The sequence below is a fragment of the Camelina sativa genome, chromosome 2 (genome assembly GCF_000633955.1).
Source record: "Camelina sativa cultivar DH55 chromosome 2, Cs, whole genome shotgun sequence".
Classification (NCBI taxonomy): domain Eukaryota; kingdom Viridiplantae; phylum Streptophyta; class Magnoliopsida; order Brassicales; family Brassicaceae; genus Camelina; species Camelina sativa.
Genome location: NC_025686.1, coordinates 27,136,257 through 27,148,298, shown reverse-complemented (window position 1 = coordinate 27,148,298; position 12,042 = coordinate 27,136,257). Strand labels below are relative to the sequence as shown.

Genomic DNA, 12,042 nt, shown 5'->3' with positions numbered 1-12,042 from the left:
ATACCTTTTGGATTCGATCTAATCACTCGTATTAATTAATAATGAACAAAATTCATTCTTAATTCAAATGCTTCCGATCGAACCCTAGGCTATTAAGTATTAATGAACATTTATATATTAGGGCATCAGCTAAATTAGGTTTATTTTGTTTATAGGAATATATTCTGCATTATCGCATTATAATTTTGATTCATTACCAATATTCATCGATTTCAAATTAGTATGATCTGAAATATCTTCGAACATATATGCATACATGTAGAGTAATTCATACGGTTCATGAAGGGAGGGTGAGATATTTCCTCTTAAAAAAAACTTAGAATGATTTGATAGAGGCCTCCAGAGTATTTATCACGAATTTCGATCGGACAATTTTGCTAATGAATTTTTTTTCTTTTTTTTTTTTTGGTTTTAGACGAATGATTCGTAATTAAGGTAAAACACTAAAACTTAATCAATGTTACAAAAAAGAAAAAGTGTGTTTGATATACTTGATTAATATGTACTGTTAGTTGTACGAGAGTTTAAGTTCCGATCGACAATAAAGAAAAGGTGATAAGTTGTCAATTGTTGATTTCGGCCACAAATATTCTTGGTTTAAACGAACAATATGTAAAGCAAAAAAATGCATGATATTGATATATAGAGAAGACAGAATCGAATTTTGTCATGCAAGTGCTATTAATTATCCACCATTACTATTTTTTAAAGAGTATCTTTGAATACTTTATAAAAATACTCGTTTTGAATTCCAAGATTCTTTTGTTTGTTTTTTCTTTTCTTATATTCACTAAACTAGTATTTCACCCGCGGTTGAGATCAAAAATCTCGGCCACAGATCCTCCTCCAAAATCAATTCGTTTCTTGGTTAGACCGATTGTTTATGAAATTTGTGTGAGAAAATATTGTTTTGTAAAATTGGAAACTTAATATTAATTAAATTAATTATAAAATTAATACTTAATGTTAAAGAGAGTGGTTCCAATTTTTTTGGAAATTTATTTAGGATGGGAAATCTTGTTTTCAAAAATAGAAACTTAATATTAATTAATTAAATGAAAAACAAATTAATAATTAATATCAATGACATTCTTGTAAATAGGTGGCAACTATAGGATTTATTTGATAAATGTACTTGAAAAATATATATATAGATTATTTTATTTTAAATTTCGAGATTCATGAACGGAACATTGTTTCGACTTTCGAGTATATCTTCTTTTACCTACAAGACTACAAGAGTTAGGTTAAGAAGTTACGTGACTCTTCTTATTATTATTACACGGAACTTTGGCATCTTATTTCACCTACACGGATCTAACATTATTTAATACCGACATATGTACTTTAGACTACATACTTGAGTTTCTAAAACAGTAAACAGCAACAAGTTAAATGTTTATAAGTCGTTGTCTGAAAAATCAGATCTATCCCACAGAATCTGATCTGATTGATTTTAAACATGCATGACTCTAAAAGTTGTGCGAATCTTCTCATTAGTAAAACCTAAAACGTAATGTTAGATTTTCAATGGGTTGATTAGGTAAAAAGTAAAGGATTTGAAAATAATTAGGCAGCAATTAAAGATTAACATTATTTGCAAGTGTGGATAGAGATATTTTGAGCAAAATGGTTATGGTTGGCTAGACCGGTCTGACTAGAAATCAAATTCTTTCGACATAACCAGAATTTTATTGATTATGAATGATACCACGCAATCTGAATCGATTAGATCCCGATGTTGTTGGTCATCGTCGGTTTGTATGTTTCTGGAGCTGAAGACAAGAACCCAGATGGTAAAAGCAAAGACGAAGATCAAGTATAGAGATATAGCTTTTATAGACAAGAGTCTAGTTGAAGAAAAAGATGAGACTATCGAACAGATCTACAAAGACTACAACGGTCTCTTTACTCCTCCGGTCCGGACATCAAGCTTTTTTTTTTTGCTCGTTCAAATCCGGTTTGGTTTCAAAATTGCTGTTTTACCGGAAATTCGAATTTGACAGTGTCCGGTTCTTGCATCTACTCTAAACGGTGCGGTGCAATTCAATTACTGTAAAACACACCGTTTGGTAATATCCTCAAAACGTGGGTATTATTATTAATTGAGTGTATGCACAAAATGTCATTTTTTTACAAATTACAACATGCCAAAATTATAAGATTGTTTGCCAAAATTTGTTTTTGTTATATAAATATCTTTAATATTCTAAATAAATATAACAATATAAAAATAATCTTACAATAAAAAAACGAAAAAAAACAATTAATGAGAGTTAGCGAGGTTTATTATTATATTATAATCTTAAAATCTCGATTTTCTAATATATAAAAATATTAATCAATTAATGAGAATTAATAACAATTAGAGTAATAGAAAGATATTCAAAGATTTTCTTATATCTCAATCTGTAAAATTACCTACAATAATGAAGAAATCTATAAATCATCTATTATTTTTAAAAATATAGTCTTAACACTTTTGACATGAATGTCTCCAATTTAAAGAACCCTCACATCTACTTATTAATATTTTTGTAATTTTTTTAATATTGTTAAAGAGCCTCCTCACATGTGCAACACATATGCAATGGAGGTGATCGAAGATGTAGTGGACATCATAAAATAATGCCTATGGTAATTATGAAATGCTAATCTCTGGTTTTGGCTTTGAAGAAATTCAGTTATCGAATCAGATAAGTATTAATAATACGGCTTTCTTCATATACATAATCAAAGCCAATGAACTATTCGTTGGTGATTAGAGCAGAGAACATAGACCACTGTTGCTTACCCTATCGTCATTAAGCCAATACCATTTTGCACTTGAACTGCGGTCAAAGCAGGTGTAGTGACCACAATTGACGTCTTCACCATGGTGAACTATAACACCATATAGAATGTACTGGATGTACTAAGTTACCGTCTCTCATCCAAGAAGAACGACAATGGGAAATGGTAAAGTGTAGTTCGTCTCAAATGAGGGAATTTGGTAATTTCGTTGGCGCAAATCACAGTGAGGTGTTTTTGGCCAATGCTTGGGCAACATATATCAAATAAGGAAAGTTTATGATGCTTTTCTTACTGATTTCCCTCTATATACTGGATAAAATATGCTGAGTTTAAGGCTGAAGTAGGCTCAATGGAAAAAATATTAAGTGTTTATGAAAGAGCACAGCAGGCAGTTAATTGATTCAAAAGATTAAAAACAGACTCATAAGAAAAATATTAAGGAGTCTGTTTTTAATCTTTTGAATCAATTTCCTTAGGAGTCTGTTTTTAATCTTTTGAGTTTGTTATATAAGTATGTAGTTTTGATTCGGTCATCTCTTGAGTCTGTCATATGTATCTACGTTTGATTAGACTAATTAATGTTTTGCGTTTGATATTTTTTTCCTTCATAAATTTGTTCTTGGTTGAAAAAAGATAAATTTGTTGTAATCTGCGATGTTTTAAAGATTTTGTTAAAGAGTTTGTTGTTATCTATGACTTTTTAAAGAGTTTTATTGTTATCTGAGATTTCTTAAAGAGTTTGTGATTTAGTTATACAAGATAATAAGATCCAATATTTACAATTAGAAGTATTTGAATCTTGTTTACACTTTAACATAATTCCATCAAACAACACCAAACAAAAAAAAATTGTGTCATGTGATTGTACAAGTAACTAAATATATCAAAAAAAACAAAAATGCAAAAGAGGGTCTTGGTCAATCTTAGCATTGCCATGCATTAAAAATACACTAGTAAATTATCTACCAAGCCATGAAGAGTTTTCACTGAAAATGTACATGTTTGCTATATCATTCCAATTTCAATAAAACGCACCATTTCAAATCACCGGTTCGTTATCAAAATTACTGTACCGTTCATAGAATCCGAATTAAGTGTATTCCGGTTACGAGAGAACCGGTAATCTCTAAAGACGCTGCGTTTCGAGAAACTTCTTATAACTTTTTTTTTATATCAAAGATAACCAACAATCCGAGCGACTTCGATCGAAACTGTTAGCTCTTACAACTATTTTAAGTCTAAAATTCCGAAAATATATTTAAAGAAGTGTGCAATTCCGTCGCCGGAAAAGTGGATACTCGACCACTCTAACCGCCAAGAGCGAGAATGGTTCAATCACAGAATCTTTACGGTCCAGTCTTGGTCCACTCGAACACCCGGTTTGCGGATGGTCAGCACCTTTGTACCCGAGGAAGCTACAAGCCCGCCCATTCGCAGTGGTCCCATCTCAATCTCTGCCTTCTGATTCAACGGTTCGACAAGTGCAGATTTCGGACCCGAGCTGTGCCCCAAGAGGATAATTCTGTCGATCAAGCATTGGGAAGAGAGACGAGCTTGTGGAGGAGCTAAGTTTGTTGATGTAAGAACACCATTTGAGAAGACGAAGCGGCGATGGATGTAAGCGCCTCGCCTGAATTCAAAGCTTTTGCCGTCGTCGATGTAGAGTTCACCAGCTGCTTCTTGAGAACTGTTCAACGCTACTACCTGAAGGATTGTGGATGTTAGATCACATAGTTTTATCATATGGATTTCATCTTTCAGTACCGAGCGATTTACTTTGTTCATTTTGCTGATAGCATATGATATAACAGTGCGATGGAAGTGTGACACGTACCAAAGTGTAAGGATCATTGTCCATTTGAGAAGAACTTCGTCGAAACCGGTCCTTCCTTGGGATGATAGTTCCTGCCTTTTGAAACGCAGGAATGCTTTCTTCTGGAGCGTCCATCTTGTGAGTCTTGCCTCCAACGTAAGTCTTACCGTTTCTCAGGTCAAACCATGATTCTTTTCCAGGCAAATACACGGAAGCATGTGTTGTTCCCTAGTTTTGCATAAATGACGACAAGAAGGAATGTGGCAGGTTTGATTATTTCTCTGGAGATGATAATTAAGTATAGAGACACCAAGGCAAAGATAAAATTCAGTAGGAAGTTGTACTCAAGTGCTCAAGTACCTTAGTGTAAACTCCTTGAACCAGTAGACCATCACCAACCATGAAAGCTTCATCGTTGCTAAAAGTAGCTTCATCTTGCGGGAATTCCATCCATAATGGGCGTACCACAGGAACACCGGTAACGTTTGCTTCTCTAAACAACGTGTAGAAGTATGGGAGCAGCATGTAACGAGTGTGTATGGCATCTCTCATGAGTTCTGTGTTCCGTTCACTGAAACAAGATTACATTAATTTGATTCGAATGAGAAAGTGCAAAATTTATAAGCCTGCAAATCAAAGGCAGAGAAACCTATAGACAACCATTGAAATGCGCACTTGTTGTAACTAATGGGTTAACTATTGATAAAATCAACTGACTAGAAACTAGAGTGCAACACCAGGTTCTAATATCTGCTATCTTATTCACTTGTCAGTCCAGTTTCATGATCCCTGCTTAATAAAGTAATCTCCTTTGTCTGTTTGTCATCCTTCAAACAAATATTTATAGACCAGACCTGGAGCTATTGTACTCAAATAATACGTATTGACAAGGAAAACATAAGTACTGTATCACATCTTACCCAAACAACCAAGGCTCTCGTCTTTTGGTGTCATGATGAGCATGGCCCCTGAAAAATGGATAGTAAGCACCCACTTGGTACCACCTAACTAATAGTTCTGGTTCAGGATTTCCAAAGAACCCACCAATATCAGCTCCTGCAAAAGAAAAGAAAGCTTCCATTAGATTTGAGAATAAAAGAACTTTAGCAGAATTGAACACAAGAAATTCTTGTACCCGAGAATGTAATTCCAGTAAGACCAAGAGTTAATATCATTGGAATGGAAACTCTAAGGTGTTCCCATTCGGCTGTGTTATCCCCAGTCCATATTGCTCCGTATCTTTGAGTGCCAGGAAAGATTGCCCTTGACAATACAAAAGGCCTATCCTTTCCTTCTCCACGCATAACAAGTCCATCGGAAGTCGCCATGTGAAAGTAATATCCATAAGCATTATGAACTTCCCTGTGTTCAACACCACCAACATGTAATGCATCTCTTGGCATAGTAACCTAATCAAAACAAAAATTCAGTCAGTATTCATCCCAACGATACTATTTACATAAATAAATGTTAAATGTGGGGAAAGAAGGAATATTCTCTACATAAACCAACATAGGTTAAAATAAGCAATCATAGCTTACACTCCACTCTTGAAGAAGTCACAGAGATGAAGATTCGATGTTAAAAACAGACAAAGACACAATGGATCTTAAAATACTTGCTTTAGTAGTGAAATATTTGATAAAAGGTGTCAGATCATGTAAGTTAAGTGATGTATAAAATACCCAACCAGAGTTCAAACTTATCCATAATTGTACTATAGACAAACTAAGGACCAACCAGACAGAAAGTTATACCTCTGGACCATTGAACACAGAAGGCTCATTCATGTCATTCCAGATGTATAATGAAGGAGTTGAACCAGCATAATTCTTATACGAGAACCTTCCACCCCACCATTCTCTAATCTCTGGACTCAACATATCAATGTAAGACGATGAACCAGGCCAACACCAACCATCAAAGTCTTTTCCAGATGAATCCTTAACATAGTGTCCCATGTGAGTAGCCTCCTTATGTAGGAAGTAAGAGTCATCCCTCTTGATATGAGGATCCACAATGGTCACCATCTTCCTACCCTTCGCAGCCAACTTCTTTTGCATCTCCTCTGGATGAGGAAACAAGACACTATCCCATGTAAAGTATCTCTTCCCATCTGTATGCTCGATGTCAAGCCAGAGAACATCATAAGGAATATCATGCTCATCGAATTTCGAGTCCACTTGTGCCACATCCTCCTCATCTTTGTAGTTCCACCTACATTGGTGATAACCAGTGGCAAACAACTGAGGCATAGCTGAAGTACCTGTCACGCTTGCATACTGCTTCACAACATCCTTTGGCTCAGGCCCAACGAAAAAGAATGTATCCACGATCCCTGCCTCACTCATCCATAACGTGTCGATTCTACTCTGACTGGAAGGCAAAGAAATACCACTCTCTGCATCCCATCCATTAGCCAACACATCAATCTGCATTTCCGCAGCATTCAACCAGAAAAATCCACAAGTTTTACCAGATTTCCCATGTGAAACCATGAACGGAATCGAGCCGTACAGACCAAATGGTGATTCATGATCGTATTCAAAAACATCTAGATTAAACAGCCTATATGGTTCAGATTCCTCAACTCCAGGACCCTTGGTAGGCTTCAAGGCGAAGCTAGTGGCGTGTTCAGGGATTCCATAAACGAAACTGGAATCATAAAAAGAAACATCAAAACTAATAGATTGAGGACCAAATGGTCTAGAGTCTGTATGAGTCCTAAATTTCTCTTCCCAGTTATCTCCTTCAGTTTTTTTCCCCAACTGCTCAAAATCAAACAATCCATGAGAATTCAATGACACGACGCGACGACGATCACCTGATTTCTCACGCACATACACTTCAAACGGATCGTGCCGCACCACCGCCTCGTAGCCGTCGGATACATAGACTACTGAAGACGGACTAGTGTCTCCGGAGATCGTCTCCGTGGCTAGTTTCTGAAGCCAGATCTTCTTCTCCTCGAACTCAGACACTACCACATCAGGAACTCTGAACCTCTTCTTCGGCGGGTTCAGCGTATGGTCCTCATCGACTCTCAATCGCACGATCCCATCCTTATAAACCGTGAGAGATAGAACCAACGGCTTGATCTGATCACCATCTTCTTGATTCAGTAGAAGCTTCGCTACGAGATCTCCATCGGTGATGGAAACATCGCCGACGATTAAAGAACACGCGCCGGGAGTACGGGATCGAGCGCGTTTACAGAACGGAGTTTGGTCACAGCTGCGAAACTCCTCCTTCTTCCATGAAAGTGTTGTTTGCGAGCAGAAGCAAATGAGTGATAGTACAAAGAGAAGAGATCTCATTTTGGTTCCTCGTTCATGGAAAATTCTTAGATTGAGGAAGTGAGTAAACAAACACAAAAACTGAGGAAGATGGTCTTTCCGGGTCGGGTCTCGACTAACCCGACCTGCTTATCAAATTTTAAGCCCTTCCGGCCCAAACGCGGCCCAAATTCCGGGTATGTGATGTTAAGCTTCTAGAAACACAGAACTCTGAGGAAGATGATCTTTATGGGTCGGATCCGACTAACCGACCTGCTTATCAATATTAAGGCCCATAGGGCCCAAACTCGGCCCAAATTCCGGGTATGTAAGTTTTCTAGATCTGTCTTCTTCAAGCAAAACCCTAATTTTGGAAAATTAGAATCGTGAAAGAGAAGACGATGCCGGAGAAGACGATAATAACGACGGAGAGTTCAAATTCGTCACCGTTGAACCCTTCTTCTACGCGGATTATATGCCATGTATGTAATAAGCAGTTCTCGCAGTACACTTGTCCTCGATGCAACTTCCGATACTGTTCTCTTCCTTGTTACAAATCTCACAGCGTCCAGTGTACTGAATCATTCATGAGAGAAAACGTAAACGATGAATTGAAGCAAGTTCGATCTGATGATCAAACCAAAACGAAGATGCTCGAGATTTTGAAAAGGTTTCACGAAGAAGAAGAAGAAGATGGGGGAATTGATAGCATCACGGATGATGACGATGATGAAGGTTCAATCTTACAAGAGGAGATTATGAAGAGGATTATGAACGGAGATGAAGTTAGTCTTGATGATTTGAGCTTAGAAGAGAGAAAAGGTTTTCAAAGAGCTTTAGCGTCTGGAGAATTAAGTAAAATGATTGAACCATGGGAGCCTTGGTGGTTACGTGCTTCAGCTCGAACGATCTCTCTTGGACGCGGAGGTACACAACTCGTTCAGTGTGTTGAGGAGGAAGAGGGTAGAGTTGTGAGTGAGGTACCAAGAGGGCCTGATACACCTTTGATCTCACTAAGGAAGCTTAGCGCAACGAAACCATCTCCTCTGTTACCAATCCATTTGATTGACATTGTATACAGTTATTGCTTTACTCTCCGTATCTACAATGGAGAGTGGGAATCAGATTCGTTAGGTTCAGCTACAATGGTGTTGAGTGTTTCATCTGTTTTGGGTCAGAACTCACAACCTGAGACTATTAAGGAAGTGTTGTCCTTTTGCTTAGAACAGACTTGCTCTTCGGGTTATAAAGACCTTGGTGGTGGTCTTAAGTTCGGTTTGAACCTGGTTGATGATGTGATTTGTTTGCTTTCTCTTGGCTCTGGAGCTATTGTGTGCTTGCTCTGTGATCTCCAGAGGCTGATTCATTGTGCAATACTGGAAGTAAAATCATCATCAGGTCGTGATATGAAGAAGAGACTAAAGCTTGCAGAGAGGAAAGTGTTCTTTATGATGTGTTGGGTTAATGAGCAGAGTTCTGAAGTATGGCAAGCTTTGGAATCGTCTTTAAGGGCAGAGAAGAACTCGGTGGTTGAGCTAAATGAGGTTCCAAAAATGAAGAAAACAGATGAATTCCGAAAAGTCGGTGGCGTGGTGATTGAGGAGATAGAATGAGAGTTGTAATGTTATAGTTATAGCTTTGATAATGTAAGGTTTGTTAACAAATGAATGAATGAATATCTTGTGGTGTTGTTCCTAATTGATACTGTAAGACTGTAAGGTGACAACAAAATGTATTGCACATTGGCAGGTAGTCCTTGTTTGGAATTTTCATATAATACTTATAATTTAAAATGCATATTTTTTTTGTATATGTTGTGATTTGATTTTTTTTTAAACGAAGATATATTATTCATTGTATGAAATGTGTGTTTTAATTTCCACATTGGCAGGTTGGTAAAACTAAATTTATATAAATAATAAATTAATAATTTTTATTTACTCACAATTATAATATTAAAATTACTATTTTATATTTCACATAATAATGATGCAAATATAACAACAAACAATATAAAACTGTAATAATACATCAAAAATAAAATACTATAATATTCTAAAATAATTAGTATTCAAATAGACTAATAGATTTACATAACAATTTTAAATAAATATTATCTCAAACAAAATAACTTAAAAAACAATAATTTTAATTATTATATTATAATTTTTTTTTAAATGTTGACCCGTGCTTTAAGCACGGAATATATCCTAGTGTCTTTATTATAAGAGAGATATGACCTAATTCCAATTCCGATATCAATGTAGTTTATAGCTTGATGATGAAAAATGAAAACTGTGTTAAGTTAATCAGTGGAAAAAAAATCTGTTTATTGTTTTCTGAGTTGTAACAAAGAAATACAAACAAACAAAAATCGGACTGATTGGCAAGTGTAAGAGAATATCCAATTAACCAAACTAATATCCAATGTCGACTTCAGGAATCGGACTGATTGGCAAGAAAACTGAGTTAAGTTAATCAGGAAAATCGGACTCCGTAGGAAACAGCAAACAGTACGCAAAAGATTGACCAATACAAGAATGTGGAGTAAAATTGGTACATCTTAGCCAATCAGCAGCCTCTCCGGGGTACTCCTTTTCAAATATCTTAGGAGATTTAGTGACGGAAAATACTAAAATTTTTGCTGAATGCATTGTAATTTGCTTAATGCTTTTAAAAGCCATATGAAGTCGATACTTCTTGTTCTTTAACCATCTTACCTCTATACATAGAAGTTCATTGGATATCTCATAGGAAGAAACAGGAATCTTGGTAAGATACAACATCTGATCCAATTTCACCATGTTACCCAAGTAGAGGTTCGTAAACTCCATGGCATATATTGTCAATCGTTCCCTCTTTTCTTCTGCTTAACGCTAGAAAATGATCTATGTGGAACCTTATGCACATAACTTGTATCTATCTTAACATTTTTAAGTACATTTTTGTGACATTCTCTCTTATCTTTGTATCCAAACAAGTCCTAACTAAATTCTCTACAATCCTTACAACCAAACACAATCATTTCCTTATTTGATAATATTAATTTCCTAAGATCTATCTACCTAATTTAAAGCAATATATTATATTAAAATAGAATTCTCCTTTCACTTTTATTTAATCTTATATTTAATTATTTGAATTACTATTTAATACATAAAGTTAATTAAATTTTACATTTTTTTTCAGCATATGATGTGATTTGAATTTTTATAAACAGATATATATTTTAAAAATCGTTTTAGGATTTTTGTAACCAAACAAATATTTCCAGATATATATTATTTTACATTTGAGTTATTTTAATATATAATGAATATTTATAATTAAAAGCTAAAATAACACGCAATGAAATTATATTGTGCGAATGATTTGGATCAATATGAATATAAATTAAATTATCATTAATTTGGTGTTATACAGATAATTTATCATTTTATTATTTTGCTAACATTATCAATATTAGAATATTAGACATATTAAATTAAGTAATTTATGATAATGTAGAGAACAAATTATTTTGCGGTAAACTGTGGGTTAAATCTTATAATTAACAACCAAATACAACTATATAATCTTACACTAAACAAAACTAACACATAAATATAACTTAAATTTTGATCTATTTGTTATAAATATTTAAATTAATTTATTCAAAATGCTCGGGATTATTGATTTATAAAACAAACAAAAAATAAAAGAAATGGACCGTGGTACACCACGGGGTAAATCTTAGTATAGATTTTCAAAAACTAAAACCTATTATAAAAAAAGAAAAAGAAATTTCTGACTCTTCTTCCACGTGATGTGCACACGTTGCTATTAACTCGAGTCATGAATATAATCTATAGTTTTTATATACGTAAAAGTTTAATTTAAAATTGGAAACAGGCTTAATTTAAGAGATGGTAAGAATTCTGATTGGTTATATAGTTTTTGGGCAAAACAAAAAAAATTACTCGTTTCTTTCTTTCTCGCAACTTTCTCTCTCTTTCTCACTCGGAAGAACGACAGTCGGTGATGGTGAAATCGAAAATAAATGCTGCGATTTCGGACTAATATCCAATGTCGACTCGAGGAATATTCATTCACAGGCTTGTAACTTGTTACCTTTTAAAAGTGATCTCTAGAAACTGTTAGTCCTCTAGTGATCTCTAAAGA

At 34.9% G+C, this 12,042-nt stretch overlaps 2 protein-coding genes across 2 annotated transcripts; one reads left to right on the top strand and one right to left on the bottom strand.

Annotated features, from left to right (window-relative positions):
- Positions 3,934 to 7,963, bottom strand: LOC104741841 (probable glucan 1,3-alpha-glucosidase). The gene is made up of 6 exons (XM_010462767.2): positions 6,364 to 7,963; positions 5,742 to 6,015; positions 5,527 to 5,662; positions 4,967 to 5,177; positions 4,628 to 4,834; positions 3,934 to 4,497 (listed from the first exon to the last, which is right to left on the bottom strand). Exons 1-6 carry the CDS (start codon positions 7,921 to 7,923, stop codon positions 4,129 to 4,131), a joined length of 2,757 nt encoding a protein of 918 aa, XP_010461069.1. The 5' UTR covers positions 7,924 to 7,963; the 3' UTR covers positions 3,934 to 4,128.
- On the top strand, positions 8,253 to 9,658 carry LOC104741833 (zinc finger HIT domain-containing protein 2-like). Its single transcript, XM_010462754.2, has one exon. It carries the CDS (start codon positions 8,283 to 8,285, stop codon positions 9,492 to 9,494), a length of 1,212 nt encoding a protein of 403 aa, XP_010461056.1. The 5' UTR covers positions 8,253 to 8,282; the 3' UTR covers positions 9,495 to 9,658.

Excerpts from the sequence above, each read along its gene's own strand:
- LOC104741841 (XM_010462767.2), bottom strand. The coding sequence starts at position 7,923 with ATGAGATCTCTTCTCTTTGTACTATCACTCATTTGCTTCTGCTCGCAA. Across the intron at positions 6,016-6,363 it reads CTGTGTTCAATGGTCCAGAG|GTTACTATGCCAAGAGATGC; the intron begins GTATAACTTTCT and ends TGTTTTGATTAG. Across the intron at positions 4,835-4,966 it reads TTCAAGGAGTTTACACTAAG|GGAACAACACATGCTTCCGT; the intron begins GTACTTGAGCAC and ends ATGCAAAACTAG.
- LOC104741833 (XM_010462754.2), top strand. The coding sequence starts at position 8,283 with ATGCCGGAGAAGACGATAATAACGACGGAGAGTTCAAATTCGTCACCG.